The 23470-nt window shown below is 52.7% G+C and overlaps 1 protein-coding gene across 2 annotated transcripts; it reads right to left on the bottom strand.

Moving 5' to 3' along the window:
• Positions 1-2372: 2372 nt before the first annotated feature.
• On the bottom strand, positions 2373-23069 carry PI4KB (phosphatidylinositol 4-kinase beta). Of its 2 annotated transcripts, none has more exons than XM_032712834.1 (12): positions 22901-23069; positions 22545-22617; positions 16820-17765; positions 15904-16131; positions 13115-13336; positions 11405-11514; positions 10025-10129; positions 8942-9065; positions 7611-7876; positions 4493-4625; positions 4283-4403; positions 2373-2788 (listed from the first exon to the last, which is right to left on the bottom strand). In XM_032712834.1, the coding sequence occupies exons 3-12, from the start codon at positions 17735-17737 to the stop codon at positions 2607-2609; spliced, it is 2409 nt and encodes an 802-aa protein (XP_032568725.1). In that variant the 5' UTR covers positions 17738-17765; positions 22545-22617; positions 22901-23069; the 3' UTR covers positions 2373-2606. The 2 variants fall into 2 exon arrangements, with proteins under 2 accessions (XP_032568725.1, XP_032568724.1); XM_032712833.1 differs by having other exon boundaries at positions 13109-13336; positions 22901-23066.
• Between the last annotated feature and the right edge of the window lie 401 nt (positions 23070-23470).

The raw sequence follows: 23470 nt of genomic DNA, 5'->3' as shown, positions 1-23470 counted from the left end.
TCCATCACTTTGTGCTGTCCTTGGGACACTCGGACACTTGGCATTCCCTAGGAGGAGATTTCCCTTTGGAATAACAAGGAATAACAAGCCCAAAAAACCCGTCTGGGCAATCCCAGCAACAGGAGGGGGGGGTCTCCCCACATTCCAACCGGGATCCTGCTGCTCTCCAGGGGAAGGAAAGGAGGGAATTCTGCTCCCAAATCCCGCTCTGGACTGAAACCACAGAGGCTCCTTCCCCCGTTTTCCCGGCTGCTCCTCTTCCTCGGGATATTTTGGGACCAGGGGGGACCCTCCCCATCACCAGGTCCCCCCCCAAAAAACAAAAAAAACGGCCGGAAAAGACTCTTTGGACTCGTTATCCCGGGAATTCCCACCGTGTCCCTGTGAATAAACACCCTCTAACCCGCCCTGGGAACTTGTATCATACACTAAAGGTGACAGAACCAACCAACTGCTGTTGTGATTTTGGGGGTTTGTGTTTTTTTTTTTTGTTTGTTTGGGGTTTTTTTTCCCCTTATTTTTGGTTTTTTGGGGGTTGATTTCTTGATTTTTATTATTATTTTTTTTTTCCCCTTGGTTTTCTCCTTATTTTTTTTTGGGCAGGGGGTGAATCCTCCTCCCCCCCCCCTCGCTGCAGGTGGATTCCAGATGGGGAATTCCAGATGGGAGAGAAAAGTGTGGGGGGGGGAGGATTTCAAAGGAAAAGGAGAGGAATCCAAGTGGTTCCCAAATCCCTTGGGCCGGGTGTGACCCCCCCCACCCCCCCGGGGGGTTTTGGGGCCTTGACCCTGTAAATGCTGTTTAATAATAGAGAAAAAAAACAAAACAAAACCAAACCCTAAAGTTTCTACGAGTTTTAGAGGAAGGAAAAACGTTTAAAAAAAAGAAAAAATATGGCTTTGTAACCTTGGTTTTCAAGCACTTCAGTGCCTTTAGCTGGATTTCTGTTGGGGGGGGGGAAGGTTTTTTGGGGGGGGTGCACACCTGGATTTTTTGGGGAAGGGAGGGAGGAGGAATTTTGTGCTCCATGAAAGCTCCGGGCACTGCGAGAGGCTCTCAGGAATCCTTTATTCTTGTAGTAATAATGCAATTAATTAAACTTCTAGTGGTTTAACCCCTGCTGTGCCCTGTCTTTGCTTCACCTGTGGCCTGGGGGGGGGGGGGTGTCCTGTGGGCCCCTCCCCTCCTAAAATCTCATCCCAAAGATTTTGGTCCCCATCCCAAAGCTTTTGGTCCTGCCCCAAGAAAAACAGGGGGTGGGGAAGGGGTTGAGTGTCCCCTCCTTTTCCTCCTGGTGTCCCCTCTTCCTCTTTGTGTCCCCTCTTCCTTTTTGTGTCCCCTCCTTCCTCCTTGTCCCCCCTCTTTCCTCCTTGTCCCCCCCCCCCCGAGTCCTGGGACCCCCCCCTTTGATTAAACCCCCCCCCTCAGGTGGGTCCTGCCAGCGTTGTTTTTGTTTTTCTTTTTAAAATAGAATTTTTTTTGGTTTTTAATGCTAAATAATCATCATCAAACGTGACAAATAATTAGTGCTAAACAAAGAGATTTTGGGGGAGGGGGGGGACACACTGAGGGGACACGGGGGGGGGACACTGAGGGGACAACACGGGAATTGGGGGGGGACATCTGACCAGCAGGACGGGCTGAGCCTGGGGGGGACATTTGGGGGACATTTGGGGACATTTGGGGTGCAGGGGGGGGGTCACTGCTCTTAAAGCCAAGAGAGGGGTCGGGCAAACGAGGGGGGAGGGGGATCCCACACCCCCCCCCGAGCCTGGGGGAGGGGATTTTGGGGGTGTTTTCCCTTCCCGGGGGGGTCGGGAAGGCTCTGGGTTCTCCCCCTCCCAACCTCATCCTGGGGAGACACCCCCTGAAATCCCCGGGAATGGGGGGGGAAGGAGCATCCCAGTCCCAAATCCCAAATTCCTGGATCAGGGAGCGAGGAGGAGGAGGAGGCAGCAGCTCCAGGATCCCCCCTGGAATCTCCAGGACCCTCCAGGATCCCCCCTGGAATCTCCAGGATCCCTCCCCTCTGGAACCTCCAGGACCCTCCAGGATCCCCCCTGGAATCTCCAGGATCCCCCCTGGAATCTCCAGGCCCCCCCCAGCCGTTCCTGCCCATCCCAGGGGGGGATCCCTGCAGGGAAGGGACCGTCGGGATCCAGCTCTGCTGCCCCCCCCCCTTCCCATCCCAAACATTCCATGGATTCCGAGGGGGCTCCAGGACCCCCCCCGGAGGTGAGGAGGAGGGTGAGTGTCCGTCCCCCCCTTTCCTTCCTCCCCCAGCCCCGTTTTCCACATGATTCCACGATTTCCACCAGTGTGTGTGGGGGGGAAGTTTGGGATAATTTTGCTTGTTTGTGTTTGTTTTTTTTTTCCTGCTTTTCCTGCTTTTTCCTGTTTTTTTTTTTCCTTTTTTCCTGTTTCCATTTCCTTGTTTTTCCGTGGTTTGTTTTTGTTTTTCTGCGTGTCCTCGGGGTCGGTCCCGCCCCTGGGGAAGAGTCTCCCGGGGGGAGGAGAGAACAAGACGCGGCTCCCGCTGGAAGCTCCTCCTTTCCCGAGGGCGGAGCCGGGATCCGGGGGTTGGTTTTTTTTTTTTGGGAATGCGGTCACATGATGCCGTTGGTGAGGTACTGGAAGCCGTCGTAGAGCTTGGTGGTGATGGATCTCATGCTCCCGTCCACCATCTGCTCCACCAGCAGCTGCAGCTGCTCCTCCGTCATGTTCATGTGGAAACGCTCCTTCAGGTTCCGGATGGTCGAGGAGCCGTGGAAACACGGGAGCTGGGAGCCTGGGAAACGGGGAATTTGGGAATGAATGGGGGAGTTAGGAGAGGCTGGGAGAGGCAGGGAGTTTGGGAAGGAAGGGGGGAGCTGGGAGCCTGGGAAACGGGGAGTTTGGGAATCAATGGGGGAGCTGGGAGCCTGGGAAACGGGGAATTTGGGAGTTAGGAGAGGCTGGGAGAGACAGGGAGTTTGGGAATCAATGGGGGAGCTGGGAGTCTAGGAAACAGGGAATTTGGGAATCAATGGGGGAGGTGGGAGCCTGGGGGGGAATTTGGGAATCAATGGGGGAGCTGGGAGCCTGGGACATGGGGAATTTGGGAGTCAGTGGGGGAGATGAGAGCCTGGGACATGGGGAATTTGGGAGTTAGGAGAGGCTGGGAGAGACAGGGAGTTTGGGAATTAGGAGGAGAGGCTGGGGGGACAGGGAATTTGGGAATTAGGAGAGGCTGGGAGATACTGGGAATTTGGGAAGGAAGGGGGGAGTGGAGAGCCTGGGGATACAGGGAATTCAGAGGGGTTGGGAATGGGGCCTGTGGGAATACACTGAGATTGGAATGAGGGGAGCTGGGAGCCTGGGAAACAGGGAATTTGGGAGTTAGGAGAGGCTGGGAGAGACAGGGAGTTTGGGAATCAATGGGGTAGCTGGGAGCCTGGGAAAGGGGGAATTTGGGAGTTAGGAGAAGCTGGGAGAGACAGGGAGTTTGGGAATCAATGGGGGAGCTGGGAGTCTGGGAAAGGGGGAATTTGGGAGTTAGGAGAGCCTGGGAGACAGGGAGTTTGGGAATTAGGAGAGGTTGGGAGATACAGGGAGTTTGGGAATTGTGAGAGCCTGGGATACAGGGAATTTGGGAATCAGGAGAGCCTGGGAGATACTGGGAATGAAGGGGAGAGGGGAGAGCCTGGGAGAGGGGGAATTTAGGAATTAACAGGGGGAGTTGAGAGCCTGGAGGATACAGGGAATTTGGGAATCAAGAGAGCCTGGGGGATACTGGGAATGAAGGGGGGAGTAGAGAGCCTGGGGGATACAGAGAATTTGGGAATTATGAGAGGCTGGGAGATACAAGGAGTCTGGGAATCAGGAGAGCCTGGGGGAGACAGGGAATTTGGGAATGAAGGGAGGAGAGCCTGGGGGATACAGGGAATCCAGAGGGGTTGGGAATGGAGCCTGTGGGAATACACAGAGATGGGAATGGGGGGAGCTGGGAGCCCGGGGGGGATACTCAGGGATTGGGAATGGGATCCTGTGGGAACACAGAGGGGTTGGGAATGAATGGGGGGGATCCTGTGGGAACACAGAGGATTTGGGAATGGGGTGGGGGGGGCTCAGGGGAGCAGGATCCTGCCGGGAGAGCAGGGCCTGGAATTCATTCCCCCATCCCCGGCGGATCCGGAGCCTCCCGAACCTCTTCCCTGCCCTTTCCCAGAGCTCCCTTTTCCCGTGGGATTGCCCCTTTTCCCGTGGGATTGCCCCTTTTCCCTGGGATTGCCCCTTTTCCCACCTTGCTGCATGATCTCCACGATCTGCACCACCCTGTCCATGTGTTTCCTGGCTGCAATCAGCCCCTGCAGCATCAGCATCTTGTAGTAGTTGAACATGTCCCCGTCCAGGCCCCCCATGACCTGTGGGGAGAGGGGGGAAAAAAAACCGGGAATGGGGGTGGGAATTCCCTCCCAAAATCCCCCAGGGGTGTGGCTGTGCCCCCACTCACGTCCACGAACTCGGAGGTGAGTTTGAAGGCCGAGGTCTCGAAGCCCAGGTTCCGGGGGGAGCTGGAGAGGATGAAGCCGAAGTCGATGTGGATGATGTGGCCCTCGGCGTCCAGCAGGATGTTCCCGTTGTGCCTGGGCAGAATTCCAGGGAAACCTCGTTATTCCCGGGAAACCTCGTTATTCCTGGGAAACCTCGTTATTCCTGGGAAACCTCATTATTCCCATGAAACCTCGTTATTCCCGTGAAACTTTGTTATTCCTGGGAAACCTCGTTATTCCCGGGAAACCTCGTTATTCCCGTGAAACTTTGTTATTCCTGGGAAACCTCGTTATTCCCGGGAAAACTCGTTATTCCTGGGAAACCTCGTTATTCCTGGGAAACCTCGTTATTCCCGTTAAACCTTGTTATTCCCGGGAAACCTCGTTATTCCCATGAAACCTCGTTATTCCCATGAAAACTCGTTATTCCAGGGAAACCTCGTTATTTCTGGGAAACCTCATTATTCCTGGGAAACCTCGTTATTCCCATGAAACCTCGTTATTCCCAGGAAACCTCATTATTCCTGTTAAACCTCGTTATTCCCATTAAACCTCATTATTCCTGTTAAAACTTGTAATTCCCATGAAACATCATTATTCCCATTAAACCTCATTATTCCCAATAAACCTGGTAATTCCCATGAAACCTTGTCATTCCCAGGAAACCTCATTATTCCTGTTAAACCTCATTATTCCCATTAAACCTTGTTATTCCCATTAAACATCATTATTCCCATTAAACATCATTATTCCCATTAAACCTCGTTATTCCCATTAAACATCATTATTCCCATTAAACATCATTATTCCCATTAAACCTCGTTATTCCCATTAAACATCATTATTCCCATTAAACCTTGTCATTCCCAGGAAACCTTGTTATTCCCATATAAAATATGATTATATAAAAATCAATACATATTTAAATATATATATTAATAAATTATATAAAATTATATATAAAACAATATATAAATTTTATATAAATATTTATATTAAATATATTTCTATTAAATATATTTATATTAAATATTTATATAAAATTTATATATATAATATATAAATTATATATAATAAATAAATAATTATGATATATTTCTATATCATATCATACAAATGTAATATAATACAATATATAAAAATATTTTTATATATTATATATAAACATATCTATATTATATATAAATATATAAATGCATTATTTATATATTATATATAATATATATTATATATAAATATATTTATATATGGCATCATATAATATAATTATTATATAATAATATACTATATTTATAATCATATGAAATTATATAAATAAATTTATATAACAGTTATATTTTTATATAATAAATTATATATTTATAATTTATAATTTACATTTAGAATATAATTCAAAAATATAATTTATCTTTAGAATAAATTAAATAATTATAAATAACAATTAATTATATTAATTTATTTATATAATAAATTATATATTTATAATTTATACTTTACATTTAGAATATAATTTAAAATATAATTTACCTTTATATTTTAGAATACATTAAATAATTATAAATAATAATTAATAATGATTAATTTATTTATATAATAAATTTTATATTTATATTTATAATTTACATTTCTAATATAATTAAAAATATAATTTATCTTTATAATTTAGAATAAATTAAATAATTATAAGTAATAATTAATAATTATTAATTCATTTATATAATAAATTATATATTTATAATTTATAGTTTACATTTAGAATATAATTTAAAATATAATTTACCTTTAAAATATTTTAGAATAAATTGAATAATTATAAATAATAATTAATAATGATTAATTTATTTATACAATAAATTATAATTTATCATTTATAATTTACATTTCGAATATAATTTTAAAATATAATTTACCTTTATAATTTCTAATAAATGAAATTAAAAGTTATTAATTATTATTTATTTCTAATTATTTACTTATCTAATAAATGATTTATTTATAATTTACATTTATAACATAATTTAAAAATAGAATTTATCTTTATAATTCCTAATAAATTAAATAACTGTAAATAAATAATAATTATTAATTATTATTAAGTGAGATGCCTTTGTGGGTTCTTTTCCTGTGGGTTCCTTTCCCCAAAACCACCATTAAAGGGAATCTCTTGGGGGAGGAAAACATGGGAATTTTTTTCCTCTGGACACAAAATTGAGGCACCAAAGGCCTGAGAGCCTTCAAAAACTTGGCTGTTGAGGGGCTAAACTGGATTAAATTTCAATTAAATAATTATAAATAATTATTAATTAATAATTAAAGGGAATCTCCTGGGGGGAAAACACGGGAATTTTTTCCTCTGGACACAAAACTGAGGCACCAAAAGGACTGAGACCCTTAAAAACTTGGCTGTTGAGGGGCTAAAGTGGATTATATTTCAATTAAATAATTATAAATCATTAAAACTTATTAATTATTATTGAGATGCTTTTGTGGGATCTTTTCCTGTGGGTTCCTTTCCCCAAAACCGCCATTAAAGGGAATCTCCAGGGGAGAAAACATGGGAATTTTTTCCTCTGGACACAAAACCGAGGCCCCAAAGGCCTGAGAACCTTCAAAAACTTGGCTGTTGAGGGGTTAAATTGGATTAAATTTCAGTTAAATAATTATAAATCATTAAAAATTATTAATTATTATTGAGATGCTTTTGTGGGTTCTTTTCCTGTGGGTTCCTTTCCCCAAAACCACCATTAAAGGGAATTTCCTGGGGAAAAAACGGGGGTTTTTTCCTCTGGACACAAAATTGAGGCACCAAAGGCCTGAGAACCTTCAAAAACTTGGCTGTTGAGGGGTTAAATTGGATTAAATAATTATAAATAATTAATAATTATTAATTACTATGAAGTGAGATGCTTTTGTGGGATCTTTTCCTGTGGATTCCTTTCCCCAAAACCACCATTAAAGGGAATCTCCGGGGGGGGAAAAACATGGGAATTTTTTCCTCTGGACACAAAACCGAGGCCCCAAAGGCCTGAGAGAGCCTTCAAAAGCTTCCCTAAATTGGATTAAATTGAATTATCCCACCTGTCCTTGACCTGCAGCAGGTAACACACCAGGCAGTACCCGGCGCAGCTCTGCACAAAGTTCCTCTGGGCACTCAGGAACGACTCCGTGTTGTAATTCCCGTGTTCCTGCAGGAAATAATCCAGCAGGGAGAGCAGGGACTGCTTCTTGATCTGGTGGATGGACACGGCGTTGACCACGGGCTCGATCATCCCGCTGTCGGCCGAGATCACCAGGATCTTGTAGGGTTTGATCCACAGCGGGACCCGCTCCTGCTCCCAGATGGACTGCGGGGGACAGAGGGGATTCCTCAGGATCACGGGGATTCCTCGGGATCACGGGGATTCCTCAGGATCCCGGGGATTCCTCGGGATTACAGGAGTTCCTCGGGATTACAGGAGTTCCTCAGGATCACAGGGATTCCTCGGGATCACGGGGATTCCTCAGGATCCTGGGGATTCCTCAGGATCCCGGGGATTCCTCAGGACCCCGGGGATTCCTCAGCATCCCAGGGGTCCCAAATCCCGAATTCCCTGACTGTATGTCCCCCCCCAGAGCTCTCCTGTCATTCCCAGTCCTGGAAGTGCCACCTCTGGGTCTCTCCCATCACTCCCAATCCTGGGAGTGACCCCTCCCAGACCTCTCCTATCATTCCCAGACCTCTCCCATCATTCCCAGACCTTTCCTGTCATTCCCAGACCTCTCCCATCATTCCCAGACCTCTCCTATCATTCCCAGACCTCTCCCATCATTCCCAGACCTTTCCTGTCATTCCCAGACCTCTCCCATCATTCCCAGACCTCTCCTGTCATTCCCAGACCTCTCCCATCATTCCCAGACCTCTCCCGTCATTCCCAGACCTCTCCTGTCATTCCCAGACCTCTCCCATCATTCCCAGACCTCTCCCATCATTCCCAGACCTCTCCCATCATTCCCAGACCTCTCCTGTCATTCCCAAAACTCTCCTATCATTCCCAGTCCTGGAAGCGACACCTCCTGGTCTTTCCCCATCACTTCCAACCCCGGAATTGACCCCCGTTCCAAACCTCTCCTATCATTCCCAAAACTCTCCTGTCATTCCCAACCCTGGAATTGACTCCTCCAGGTCTCTCCCATCACTTCCAACCCTGGAAGTGACACCCCCCAGACCTCTCCTATCATTCCCAGTCCTGGAATTGGCACCTCCAGGCCTCTCCCCATCACTTCCAACCCCAGAATTTACCCCCCCTCCCAGACCTCTCCTATCATTCCCAGGCCTCTCCCGCCATTCCCAGTCCTGGAAGCGACCCCCCCGGGTCTCTCCCATCGCTCCCAGCCCTGGGATGGATCCCATCCCTCTTTCCCGGGCTCACCTGGAGCTGTTTGAGCACCTGGAATGCCAGCAGCTCCTGGCGGAGGTCGTCGCCGCACTTGACGATGACGGAGAGGAGCCTCCAGGAGGGGAGGTGTCCGTAGGGAGACCCTTCCCGGATCCTCCTGGAATGGGGGAGAGGGAAAAGGGAAGGTTGGGAACGAGGGGGGATCCCTGAGCTGGGATCTCAGGGCACGCCCAGCCCTCCTCAGGGCTGGGAATTCATCCCATTCCTGGATCCCGGAGCACCTCCGGCACAGCCGGGGGTTGGGGGGATGGAGAGGGGTTGGGAATGGGATCCTGTGGGAATGGGATCCTGTGGGAATGGAGAGGGGTTGGGAATGGGGTCCTGTGGGAATGGAGAGGGGTTGGGAATGGGATCCTGTGGGAATGGGATCCTGTGGGAATGGAGAGGGGTTGGGAATGGGGGGGATCCTGTGGGAATAGAGAGGGTTGGGAATGGGATCCTGTGGGAATGGGATCCTGTGGGAATAGAGAGGAGCTGGGAATGGGATCCTGTGGGAATAGAGAGGGGTTGGGAATGGGATCCTGTGGGAATGGAGAGGGTTGGGAATGGGGGGGAATCCTGTGGGAATGGAGAGAGATTGGGGAATGGGGTCCTGTGGGAATGGAGAGGGGTTGGGAATGGGGGGGGGGATTCTGTGGGAATGGAGAGGGTTGGGAATGGGATCCTGTGGGAATAGAGAGGGGTTGGGAATGGGGGGGAATCCTGTGGGAATGGAGAGGGGTTGGGAATGGGATCCTGTGGGAATGGAGAGGGGTTGGGAATGGGGAGGGGGAAGCTCCGGGGCTTTCCCGCTTCCTTCATGGAATGTGTGGGGGGTTCTGGGACCCTTCTGGAAGTGCCAAACTTTTTTTGGGAAGAGGCCAAGCCCCGGTGACGTCGGAGCTGCCCCCCAAATCCCTGGAGAAGGGATTTAAATTCCCGAGCCAGGGGCAGGAATTTGCCCCTCCCTGGCTCCGATCCCGCCCCGGGAACGGGCGGGGCCGACAGCCAAGGCCAGGGATCATTCCCGGGGTGACTCCCTGGGATTTCTGGGATGTCCAAAGTCCCCTCCCTCACCTGACTTTCTCCTGCCAGGGCTCCTTGAGGGCGACGGCCGACGGATCCTCGGGATCCCTGCGGAAGGAGGTGGGGGTGTGCGCCAGCTGCTCCGACAGCCGCCTCCTGCAACATGGGAACACCACAATTCCTTGGATTTGGGGACCGGGAGCATCCCCTGGAACCCAAATCCCACCCCCCAGCCCAGCCCAGGACCCCCCTGTCCCAGGTTTTGGAAGATGGGGGGGGCTGCTCCCAAGGTTCTCCCGTTGTCCAGGGAGCCAATTCCAGCTGCTCCCAAGGTGTCCATGGAGACAATTCCAGCTGCTCCCAAGGTTCTCCTGTTGTCCAGGGAGACAATTCCAGCTGCTCCCAAGGCTCTCCCATATCCATGGAGCCAATTCCAGCTGCTCCCAAGGCTCTCCCATATCCATGGAGCCAATTCCAGCTGCTCCCAAGGCTCTCCCATATCCATGGAGCCAATTCCAGCTGCTCCCAAGGCTCTCCCATATCCATGGAGCCAATTCCAGCTGCTCCCAAGGCTCTCCCGTTGTCCAGGGAGCCAATTCCAGCTGCTCCCAAGGTTCTCCCATGACCAGGGAGCCAATTCCAGCTGCTCCCAAGGTTCTCCTGTTGTCCAGGGAGACAATTCCAGCTGCTCCCAAGGTTTCCCCATTATCCAAGGAGCCAATTCCAGCTGCTCCCAAGGCTCTCCCAAGGTGTTCAAGGAGCCAATTCCAGCTGCTCCCAAGGCTCTCCCATGACCAGGGAGCCAATTCCAGCTGCTCCCAAGGTTCTCCCTTTGTCCAGGGAGCTCCCAAGGTGTCCCAAGGTGTCCCAAGGTGTCCAGGAAGACAATTCCAGCTGCTCCCAAGGCTCTCCCATTATCCAAGGAGACAATTCCAGCTGCTCCCAAGGTGTCCAGGGAGCCAATTCCAGCTCCCAAGGTTCTCCCGTGTCCAGGGAGACAATTCCAGCTGCTCCCAAGGCTCCCCTGTGTCCAGGGAGACAATTCCAGCTGCTCCCAAGGCTGAGCCCGGCGGGAATGAGGGTGACAGCTCTGAGAGTGCAGCCAGGGCCCATCCCAATCCCAAATCCCAAATTCCCTGACCAGATGTCTTCGGTGGGAATGAGGGTGATACCTCTGGGAGTGCAGCCAGGGCCCACCCCAATCCCAAATCCCAAATCCCGATCCCAAATCCCAAATTCCTGACCGGATGTCCCCGGCAGGAATGAGGGTGACACCTCTGGCCCACCCCAATCCCAAATCCCAAACCCCAAATCCCAAATCCCCTGACTGGATCTCCCTGGCAGGAATGAGGGTGACACCCCTGGGAGTGCAGCCAGGGCCAAGTTTGATCCCAAATCCCCAATCCCGATCCCAAATCCCGGTTTCCTGACCGGATGTCCCCGGCGGCGATGAACACGGGCTCCCGGCTCTCCTGGCTCGTGATACTGTCCACGGAAAACTGGGAGATGTTGTCACAGCTGTTGGTGTGAACCTCTGGAAGCTGGAAAACAGCAGGAGAGGGGGGTGAGGGGGCAGCTGGGGACACGATTCCAGTCAGGAATCTCGTCCCAGGGAAGGGGGGGAGGCTCTGGGAAGGGCAGGGAAGGAGTTTGGGAGGCTCTGGATCCCAGTCCTGGAAGTGACACCTCCAGGTCTCTCCCAGTGCTCCCAATCCTGGCAGTGACCCCCTCCCAGACCTCTCCTGTCATTCCCAAAACTCTCCTGTCATTCCCAGTCCTGGAAGTGCCACCTCCAGGTCTCTCCCATCACTTCCAACCCTGGAATTGCCACCTCTAGGTCTCTCCCAGTGACACCTCCAGGTCTCTCCTACCATATTCCCAATCCTGGAAGTGACACCTCCAGGTCTCTCCCACCACTTCCAATCCTGGCAGTGACCCCCCTCCAGGCCTCTCCCATCATTCCCACTCCTGGAATTGCCACCTCCAGGTCTCTCCCATCGCTCCCAACTCTGGCAGTGACCACCCCACAGACCTCTCCTGTCATTCCCAGTCCTGGAAGTGACCCCCCTCCAGACCTCTCCTATCATTCCTAGTCCTGGAATTGCCACCTCCAGGTTTCTCCCCATCACTTCCAACCCTGGAAGTGCCACCTCCACCTCTCTCCCAGTGCTTCCAGTCCTGGAACTGACCCACCCCCCCCAGACCTCTCCTATCATATTCCCAGTCCTGGAAGTGACATCTCCCTGTCTCTCCCATCACTCCCAATCCTGGCAGTGACCCCCCTGCAGACCTCTCCTATCATTCCCAGAACTCTCCTATCATTCCCAGGTCTCTCCTATCATTCCCAGTCCTGGAAGTGACACCTCCAGGTCTCTCCCATCACTTCCAACCCTGGCAGTGACCTCCCCCCCCCGAGCTCTCCTATCATTCCCAGTCCTGGAAGTGACCTCCCCCCCGAGCTCTCCTATCATTCCCAGACCTCTCCCATCATTCCCAAACCTCTCCTATCATTCCCAGACCTCTCCTATCATTCCCACTCCTGGAAGTGACCTCTCCCCCGAGCTCTCCTATCATTCCCAGACCTCTCCCATCATTCCCACTCCTGGAAGTGACCTCTCCCCCGAGCTCTCCTATCATTCCCAGACCTCTCCCATCATTCCCACTCCTGGCAGTGACACCCCCCCCAAGCTCTCCTATCATTCCCAAACCTCTCCTATCATTCCCAAACCTCTCCTATCATTCCCAAAACTCTCCTATCATTCCCAAAACTCTCCTGTCATTCCCACTCCTGGAAGTGACACCTCCAGGTCTCTCCCATCACTTCCAACCCTAGCAGTGACCCCCCCCCCCGAGCTCTCCTGTCATTCCCAGACCTCTCCTATCATTCCCAGTCCTGGCAGTGACACCCCCACCCCAAGCTCTCCTATCATTCCCAGACCTCTCCCATCATTCCCACTCCTGGAATTGCCACCTCCACCCCTCTCCCACCACTCCCACTCCCACTCCCACCCCTCCCACCCCCGTGAGACTCCACTCCGCCCACTCCCCCTCACTCCCCCTTTCCCACCCAATCCCAACTCCCCGTTATCCCGCCCCCCCCTCTTCCCGAGGCCCCCATTCCTGACGCTCCAGCACCTCCACCTGGAGCTCCCCGATGTCGTCCACGGACCAGGCCTCGTCGTCGTTGTCGTAGTTGGGGACGGTGCTGAAGCTCCCCGTCCTCTGCTCGTGGCTCATCCCGACCTCGGGAAGGTTCTCGGCCGAGCGGGTGCTCCGGATCCGGTTCTCCGGGATCCGGGCGGGAACATTCGCTGTGTCGAAATTGTCACATTCAAGCACCTCCACGTAGATTAAATAGGGAGCCTGAGGGAGGAACAGGGAGAGAGGGGTCAGAGGGAGAGAGGGGGGAGGTTTGGATCCTTGGGAGGGGGTAAATCCGGGGGTTTTGGTGGATATGGGGCAGGGAGCGAGGCTGGAGCTTCCGGAGGGGGAATTGGGAGGATGGAGGATCTTGGGGGGGTTTGTCTCCAGCCCGGATGCCTCACGCAGCTCCCAGTGCTCCCAGTCCTGGAAGTGACACCTCCGGGTCTCTCCCATCACTCCCAATCCTGGGAGTGACCCCCCCAGACCTCTCCTATCATTCCCAATCCTGGGAGTGACACCCTCAGACCTCTCCTGTCATTCCTGGAAGTGACACCTCCGGGTCTCTCCCATCACTCCCAATCCTGGGAGTGACACCCTCAGACCTCTCCTATCGTTCCCAATCCTGGGAGTGACACTCCCAGACCTCTCCTATCATTCCTGGAAGTGACACCTCCAGGTCTCTCCCATCACTCCCAATCCTGGGAGTGACCTCTCCAGACCTCTCCTGTCATTCCCAATCCTGGGAGTGACCCCCCCAGACCTCTCCTGTCATTCCCAATCCTGGGAGAGACCCCCCCAGACCTCTCCTGTCATTCCCAAACCTGGGAGTGACACCCTCAGACCTCTCCCATCATTCCTGGAAGTGACACCTCCGGGTCTCTCCCATCACTCCCAATCCTGGGAGTGATCCCCTCAGACCTCTCCCATCATTCCTGGAAGTGTCACCTCCAGGTCTCATTCCCAGTTCTGGCTGTGACCCCTCCAGACCTCTCCCATCATTCCCAGTCCTGGAAGCAACACTTCTGGGTCTCTCCCATTGCTCCCAGTCCTGGAAGTGTCACCTTCAGACCTCTCCTGTCATTCCAAGTCCTGGAAGTGCCACCTCCAGGTCTCTCCCATTGCTCCCAATCCTGGGAGTGACCCTCCCACCCCTCTCCCAAAACATCCCAACCCCAGGAGCCCCAACCCCACCCCGGGCACCCCTGGGCATCCTCCCCACCCTCCATCCCTGTTCCCACCTTATCCTTGGAGTTGAGCACCACAGCCTGGGAATGTGGCACCCTGGGCACCCTCTACCCCTGTTCTCATTCCCACCTTATCCTTGGAGTTGAGCACCATGGCCTGGGAGTTGGGCACCCTCCTCACCCTCCATCCCCTCTATCCCTGTTTCCATTCCCACCTTATCCTTGGAGTTGAGTACCATGGCCTGGGAATGTGGCACCCTGGGCACCTTCCCACCTTTCCATCCCTGCTCCCATTCCCATTCCCACCTTATCCTTGGAGTTGAGCACCACAGCCTGGGAATGTGGCACCCTGGGCACCCTCCATCCCTGTTCCCATTCCCATTCCCACCTTATCCTTGGATATCCAAGGCACCACAGCCTGGGAATGTGGCACCCTGGGCACCCTCCCACCTTTCCAACCCCATTCCCATTCCCACCTTATCCTTGGAGTTGAGCACCACGGCCTGGGAATGTGGTACCCTGGGCACCCTCCATCCCTGTTCCCATTCCCATTCCCATTCCCACCTTATCCTTGGAGTTGAGCACCATGGCCTGGGAATGGGGCACCCTGGGCACCCTCCCACCTTTCCATCCCTGCTCCCATTCCCATTCCCACCTTATCCTTGGAGTTGAGCACCATGGCCTGGGAGTTGGGCACCCTCCTCACCCTCCATCCCCTCTATCCCTGCTCCCATTCCCACCTTATCCTTGGAGTTGAGCACCACGGCCTGGGAATGTGGCACCCTGGGCACCCTCCCACCTTTCCATCCCTGTTCCCATTCCCACCTTATCCTTGGAGTTGAGTACCATGGCCTGGGAATGTGGCACCCTGGGCACCTTCCCACCTTTCCATCCCTGCTCCCATTCCCATTCCCACCTTATCCTTGGAGTTGAGCACCACAGCCTGGGAATGTGGCACCCTGGGCACCCTCCCACCTTTCCATCCCTGTTCCCATTCCCACCTTATCCTTGGAGTTGAGTACCATGGCCTGGGAATGTGGCACCCTGGGCACCTTCCCACCTTTCCATCCCTGCTCCCATTCCCATTCCCACCTTATCCTTGGAGTTGAGCACCACAGCCTGGGAATGTGGCACCCTGGGCACCCTCCTCACCCTCCATCCTCATTCCCATTCCCACCTTATCCTTGGAGTTGAGCACCACGGCCTGGGAATGTGGCACCCTGGGCACCCTCCATCCCTGTTCCCATTCCCATTCCCACCTTATCCTTGGAGTTGAGCACCACACCCTGGGAATGTGGCACCCTGGGCACCCTCCTCACCCTCCATCCTCATTCCCATTCCCACCTTATCCTTGGAGTTGAGCACCACACCCTGGGAATGTGGCACCCTGGGCACCCTCTATCCCTGTTCCCATTCCCATTCCCACCTTATCCTTGGAGTTGAGCACCACAGTCTGGGAATGTGGCACCCTGGGCACCCTCCATCCCTGCTCCCATTCCCATTCCCATTCCCACCTTATCCTTGGATATCCCAGGCACCACAGCCTGGGAATGTGGCACCCTGGGCACCCTCCCACCTTTCCAACCCCATTCCCATTCCCACCTTATCCTTGGAGTTGAGCACCACGGCCTGGGAATGGGGCACCCTGACCACGTGGTGCTCGAAGCCGGCCGTGGGCAGCCAGGCCCGGGCGGGCAGTTTGTGGTTGAGCAGCGACAGCTCCGACACCAAACGTTGGGTTTTCTGCTCCTTGGTGGGCAGGGTGGCCAAACGCTTCCCGATGGAAATCAGGGATTTGATGAACTCCCGCTCCGGGGCCAGGCGGGCCGGCTGGAAAAACGGGAATGGGGAACGGGGAGGGGGGGGGAAAAGGGGAGAGGGGAGGGGAAAGGGGAGAGGGGAGGGGAAAGGGACAGGGAAGGGAAAGGGGGACAGGAAAGGGAAAAGGGGTCAGGGAAGGGAAAAAGGGGAGAGGGAAGGATGGATGGAACTCAGGCCAGGAGTTCCTTGCCTCCAGACTCAGCCCTACACCCCCCCAGACTCAGCCCTACACCCCCCCAGACTGAGCCCTCCATGCCCCCCAAGCTCAGCCCTACACCCCCCAGACTCAGCCCTGCACCCCCCCCAGACTCAGCCCTACACCCCCCCCAGACTCAGCCCTACACCCCCCCCAGACTCAGCCCTACACCCCCCCCAGACTCAGCCCTACACCTCCCCATTCTGAGCCCTACACCCTCCCTGTTCTCAGCCCTACACCCCCCCAAACTCAGCCCTACACTCCCCTCAGATTGAGCCCTACACCCCCCCAACCTCAGCCCTACACCTCCCCTAAACTCAGCCCTACACCCCCCCCAGACTCAGCCCTACACCCCCCCAACCTCAGCCCTACACCCCCCCTGTTCTCAGCCCTACATCCCCCGTTCTCAGCCCTACACCCCCCCCGTTCTCAGCCCTACACGCCCCCTGTTCTCAGCCCTACACCCCCCCAACCTCAGCCCTACACCCCCCCCGTCCTCACCTCCTCGTCGCTCTCCACCTTGGGGTTGCTGGCCGTGCGTTTCAGGTTGCTGCTCAGGCTGATGGAGGCCGTGGCGTCCGACTTGGACCTCTGGTGAGTCCTCTTGGAGGGCGACAGCCCCGTGAGGCCCTCCTGGCCCATCCCCTGCGCCCCCACCGGGGAGGAGGAGGAGGAGGAGGACGAGGAGGAGGTGGAGGGAGGCAGCTCCCGGCGCCGCTGCTGCCCCTGGGCCGAGCTGGGCTTGAGCTCGTCGGAGAGGATGAGGCGGCGCAGTTTGGTGCCGCGGGAGTGGCGCTGGGTGGAGATGTGCATGTCTGAGGAGAGGGCCCCCAGCAGCAGCGCGCACTGCAGCGAGAAGTCGACGCTCTGGCGGCAGCGGTGGACGATGTAGGGCTTGATGGCGTCGCCCACGTCCTCGTCCATGTGGATGTACATGTTGAGCAGCTGCGGGAGGTAGAAGTCCACGTCCTCGTGGCGGAAGCAGAAGAGCCGGTTGCCGATGTAGGCCTGCACGCCGGGCTCCTTGGAGTTGTACAGGTAGGAGATGGCCATGGAGATGTCGAAGAGCTTCGACTCGAAGAGCCGCAGGAGCCACGACTGCTTGGCCGAGTTGTTCTTCTGCCGCCGCCGCGCCGTCTTCACCGTGTTGGCCGCGCCCTCCTCGTCCTCCTCGCGGATGCGGGGCTCGTCCAGGCAGCGGATCTCGCAGCCCTCGCCGTTGGGGACGGCCCCGTGCAGCAGCTTCACCTTCTCCAGCACCTCCTGGCAGGCCTTCTGGGCCACCTCGGGGTCGATGAGGGCCAGCTCGCCCACGCCCTCGGTGATGACGCTCAGCGACGTCCCCCCGTTGTTCCCTTGGGGCGCCGGATCCGGGCCCGGCCCTCGGCGGGGATCGGGATCGGCGCCGGAGTCTCCCATAGCGGCGGCGGGGGGGGACGGCTCAGAGCTGGGGGGAGAACGGGGGGAAAACGGGATGAAATCGAGGAGCAGGGGCTGGGATCTGTGTTGGGATGAAGGGGAGGTTTGGTGGGACCTCTGGGAACTCTTTGGAGAAGGGATGAAGTGGCAGAGCAGGGACTGGGATCTGTGCTGGGATAAGCATTGGGATGGGCCTGAAGGGAAGGGGAGGTTTGGTGGGACCTCCTGGAAGAACCTTTGGAAAAGGGATGAAGTTGTGGAGCAGGGACTGGGATAAGTGCTGGGATGCACCCAAAGGGAAGGGGAGGTTTGGTGGAATGTCCCAAAGAGCCTTTGGAGAAGGGATGAAGTTCTGGAGCAGGGACTGGGATCCGTGTTGGGACGAAGGGGAGGTTTGGTGAGACCTCCTGGAAGAACCTTTGGAGAAGGGATGAAGTTGTGTTGGGATGGGCCTGAAGGGGAGGTTTGGTGGGACCTCGTGGAAGAACCTTTGGAGAAGGGATGAAGTTGTGGAGCAGGGACTGGGATCTGTGTTGGGGTGAAGGGGAGGTTTGGTGGGACCTCCTGGAAGAACCTTTGGAGAAGGGATGAAGTGGCAGAGCACGGACTGAGATCTGTGTTGGGATGAGCCCAAAGGGAAGGGGAGGTTTGGTGGAATCTCCTGGAAGAGCCTTTGGAGAAGGGATGAAGTTGTGTTGGGATGGGCCTGAAAGGAAGAGGAGGTCTGGAGGGAAGAGCCTTTGGAAAAGGGATGAAGTGGCACAGCAAGGACTTGGATCCGTGTTGGGATGAAGGGGAGGTTTGGTGGGACCTCCGGGAAGAGCCTTTGGAAAAGGGATGAAGTTGTGGAGCAGGGACTGGGATCTGTGCTGGGATAAGTGTTGGGATGGGCCTGAAGGGGAAGTTTGGTGAGACCTCCTGGGAGAGCCTCTGGAGAAGGGATGAAGTGGCAGAGCAGGGACTGGGATGTGTGCTGGGATGGACCGAAAGGGAAGGGGAAGTTTGGTGGAATCTCCTGGAAAAACCTTTGGAAAGGGATGAAGTTGTGGAGCAGGGACTGGGATCTGTGTTGGGATGAAGGGGAGGTTTGAAGGGAAGAACCTTTGGAGAAGGGATGAAGTTGTGGAGCAGGGACTGGGATCTGTGCTGGGATGAAGGGGAGGTTTGGTGGGACCTCCTGGAAAAACCTTTGGAAAGGGATGAAGTCAAGGAGCAGGGACTGGGATCTGTGCTGGGATGAATGGGAGGTTTGGTGGAATCTCCTGGAAGAACCTTTGGATAAGGGAAGGTCTCTTGATCCCTTCCCTAACTTCCAAATCCTGGATCTTCCAGGTCTTCCAACCCCATCCCAAAGCTCGGAGACAGAACTGGGAACACCCCTGGGCACAAACCTCCCCGTTGCCATGACGACCAAACCCAGCCAGGAGGCCAAAAAGGAGAAAGGAAAGGGAAAAAAAACCCAAAGGAAAAACCAGGTGGGCTCCCAGTTTTTCCCCATTCCAAGGGCAATTCCAGGTGGGATCAGAGGGAATGCAAAATCCCAAAAGAGGGATTTTTTTAATCCCTGTTTTTTTCAGCCTCCCTTTGGGATGGGTGATCCCTGTTTTCTGGTGATCAGCCCTTAATTAATTAACTATTAAACCCCAGATAAAGGAGGGGCAAAACTTCCCACTTTCCCACCCCCAGGAAAAGATGGGATGGGAAAATGATTGTGGTTATTATGGAATTATTATTAGCATGGAATTATTATTATGGAATTATTATTAGTATGGAATTGTTATTTTGGAATTGTTCTCATTTTTATGGAATTATTGTTGTTATTATTGAATTGATGTTATTATTATTATTATTATTGAATTATTATTATTATTTTGGAATTATTCTCATTCTTATGGAATTATTGTTGTTATTATGGAATTGATGTTATTACTGTTATTAATGAATTATTATTATGATGATGATGATGATGATGATGATGATGGAATGATTCTCCAGGGAAAACCCAGCAGGGATAAATCAGTGCAGATCCTCCTTTTTTCAAGATAAAATCCGGGATCCTCTCCCATCCCACGTCATTCCAGCTCCCCTGGGATCCCGGGAGGGAAACGGGGTTTTCTCCCGGAATATTCCCAAGGTCAGCTCCCAGTTTTCCTCCGGTTTTCCAAGAATTTTTTCAGCCCAAGGAGAGCAAAGTTCAGCTCAGGAAAAAGAGGAAAAGCACCTTCCCCTCCTCCCCCTCCACGGGTTTTCCTCCATTCCCACAAATCCCACAAATCCCACAAATAATCCCACAAATCCCACAAATCCCACATTCCCCGAATATTTGTGGTTCCTGCATCCCAAAGACCCTTCCAGCCCGGGGGTTTTTAAAGGAACCCCCCCCCCAAAAAAACCCCTGGGATTCTCCGGCGGAATTTGGGATCGGAATCGTCCCACGGACATTCCCAAGGGAGGGAAAACCCAGGGAAAATCGGAATATTCAGCAGCTCTGTGGCTCCACCCAGGGGTTTTCCAAGCCTGGAATGGCTGGGAAGTGGAATTATTGCTGTTATTATGGAATTGTTACTATGGAATTGTTATTTTGGAATTGTTACTATGGAATTGTTATTTTGGAATTGTTACTATGGAATTGTTATTATGGAATTGTTATTATGGAATTGTTATTTTGGAATTGTTACTATGGAATTGTTATTATGGAATTGTTCTCATTCTTATGGATCTGCTGGAGTTGGGGTTGGGATAAAATGGGATTGGGATAAAATGGGATTGGGATAAAAGAGAATTGGGAATAAAAGAGAATTGGGATAAAAGAGAATTGGGATAAAAGAGAATTGGGATAAAACATTCTTGGGATAAAATATTCTTGGGAAAAACAGAATTGGGATAAAACAGAATTGGGATAAAACAGAATTGGGATAAAACAGAATTGGGATAAAAGAGAACTGGGATAAAATATTCTTGGGATAAAACATTCTTGGGATAAAACATTCTTGGGATAAAATATTCCTGGGATAAAACAGTCTTGGGATAAAACAGTCTTGGGATAAAACAGAATTGGGATAAATCAGAGTTGGGATAAACCAGAATTGGGATAAACCAGAATTGGGATAAAATATTTTTGGGATAAAATATTCTTGGGATAAAATATTCTTGGGATAAAACAGTCTTGGGATAAAATAGTCTTGGGATAAAATAGTCTTGGGATAAAACAGAATTGGGATAAATCAGAATTGGGGTAAAACAGAATGGGAATAAAACAGAATTGGGATAAAAAAGAATTGGGATAAAAGAGAATTGGGATAAACCAGAATTGGGATAAAAAAGAATTGGGATAAAAAAGAATTGGGATAAAACAGTCTTGGGATAAAACAGTCTTGGGATAAATCAGAATTGGGATAAATCAGAGTTGGGATAAACCAGAATTGGGATAAAAGACAAGCCACACTGCAAGAAATGCAGGAGGAGAATGAGGAATTCCAAGACCAGCTCCCAACGCTCCAAGGCCAAGGGGTGACATCCCTAATTCCCTAATCCTGAATGTCCCCAGCAACTCTTAATTATTTTAATAACTGGGACTAAATGATTGGTCATTTTAATAATTAATGAGCTGCTCCAGCCTCCTGCTGGGAAAAGGGGAAGCCCCAGCCTGGCATTCCCAGCACTTCCTTCATTCCTTCCTCCTCCATGTGGGAAGGAGGCAAATCCAGGGATTTACATAGAAATGAAAAGAGATTTTTTTAAAAAAAAAAAAAAAATCCTCAAGCCTCTCCCACCTCCCAGAGAGAGGGAGAAGTGTCCCAGCCCTTTGGAAAAGGGGGGGATTGGCCAAGGAAGCCCTTCCCAAATCCCACACATGGACACATCCAACCTTCTCCCTCTTCATTGGGATGGATTCTGATCCCTGAGCAGGTTCCACACCAGCTTCCCAAGCATTCCAAACCCCTGGAGCATTCCAGCCTGGGAATTTTCCTCCTCCTCCTGTGGATCCCAAGGTGCCACATTCCCACACCTCTTTTATTTAGGCAAATTCCCTGTTTCCAGGTGCCCCTCCCAAAGCCTGAGTGGAAATAAGCTGGGGATCCACAGGAGTCCAGGAATGACTCCAGGAATGACCCTGATCCCTGGGGATCCACAGGAGTCCAGGAATGACTCCAGGGCTCACCCTGATCCCACAGGAGTCCAGGAATGACTCCAGGAATGACTCCAGGGCTGACCCTGATCCTTCAGGATCCACAGGAGTCCAGGAATGACTCCAAGAATTACCCTGATCCCACAGGAGTCCAGGAATGACTCCAGGAGTGACCCTGATCCCTGGGGATCCACAGGAGTCCAGGAATGACCCTGATCCCTGGGGATCCACAGGAGCCCAGGAACGACCTGTTCACAGGGAGAACGACAAAGTTCCCAAGGGGAATCCAAACCCTCTGCTCTGGGAAAAGAGCTGGAAAAGCAGCATTTCCCCCCCACACACACCCCCAAGGCCTGTGCCCGGTTCCTCCTCCTTTGGGAAGCGAAAGAAACCAAAAGGGAGGGATTATTTCTGCTCGTTAAAGTTCCCAACAACTCGCAGGCGAAGTTTTAAGGGGGCTGGAGGGGGGGGGAACCAGCCCTGAGGAGAGGAGGGGGGAAAACACACCTCGGGCTTTTTAGGTCGGGGTTTGGGGCGATCCCAAAGCTCGGGGAAGGGGCCTAAAATCAGCGCGGAAAAGGGTCATTGCGACACTTCCCGGGGGGTTTGTTTTTATCCCCCCTTTTCCCCGGGGGAAGGGGAAGGGGGAGGGATGGGGGGGGTCGGGGGATGCGGTACCTGGAGCGGTCCCATCCCGCGCGGCTCCGCTCGGGGGTCGCCACACACGGGCCGGCGCTCGGGGCGGCTCATCCTGGGCCACGGCGAGAAAAAAAAAAAATATAGAGATATATAAAAAAAACAAAAAAACAAAAAAACAACAAACTACACACACAAAAAAAAAAAAACAAAGGAAAAAAAAAAGAGCGAAGGAGGTGATTTCGTTATTTCCCTGCGCCACGAAGCGCTCGGCGGAGGAGGAGGAGGAGGAGGAGGAGGAGGAAGAGGCCGATGAGGAAGGAGGGAGGGAAGGCCGCGCTGGGATGGGGGGGTGCCGGGGCGGAGCGAGGCGGGGGCGGCGGCGGGGCCGGGCTCACCTCGGGGCGGGGGGGGGAGGTGGCTGGAGGGGTCGGAGGGGTTGTGGGAGCGGGGTCTGGAGCGGGGAGCGGGGACCGGAGCGGGGCCGCTCTCGGAGCCTCCCCAGGCCCGGCCCGGAGCCGCCTCACGGCGCTGAGGGGGCCGCGCGCACAGCGCCCCCTGCCGCACCGGCGGGGCCGCCCGGGCTGGGGGGGCGTGGCCTGGGCGCGGAGGGGGGGCGTGGTCTGGGTCTCCGCCGCAGAACATTGGCTGGAGATGGGGGTGTGGGCGGGGCAAGGGGTGGAGGGGGCGTGGTCTCGTGTCTCCGAGGGGGCGTAGTCTGATGACGAGGTTGACAAGGGGCGTGGTCTCGTCTCGCACGGTGATGGAGGGGGCGTGGCATCGCTGTGCCAAGGGGCGGGGCATTGGAGCGTCGAGGGGCGCGGCCCAGGAAGGGGGCGTGGCCTCGCCTGTTCCGCCGTTGGCGAAAACCGGCGTTTTTCGGTGGAAAATCGCCTCTGTCGTCACAGCGCCACTCCCCGTGTCCCCTCCCACTCCCCATGTCCCCCTCCCACTACCCGTGTCCCCTC

Source organism: Chiroxiphia lanceolata, chromosome 29 (assembly GCF_009829145.1).
Source record: "Chiroxiphia lanceolata isolate bChiLan1 chromosome 29, bChiLan1.pri, whole genome shotgun sequence".
Lineage (NCBI taxonomy): Eukaryota > Metazoa > Chordata > Aves > Passeriformes > Pipridae > Chiroxiphia > Chiroxiphia lanceolata.
The sequence above is the reverse complement of the archived record's forward strand: the minus strand, read 5'-3'. Positions and strand labels throughout refer to the sequence as shown.

Excerpts from the sequence above, each read along its gene's own strand:
- PI4KB (XM_032712833.1), bottom strand. The coding sequence starts at position 17,737 with ATGGGAGACTCCGGCGCCGATCCCGATCCCCGCCGAGGGCCGGGCCCG. Across the intron at positions 13,337-15,903 it reads TGCTCAACTCCAAGGATAAG|GCTCCCTATTTAATCTACGT; the intron begins GTGGGAATGGGA and ends TTCCTCCCTCAG. Across the intron at positions 9,066-10,024 it reads CCCTGGCAGGAGAAAGTCAG|GAGGATCCGGGAAGGGTCTC; the intron begins GTGAGGGAGGGG and ends CCCCCATTCCAG.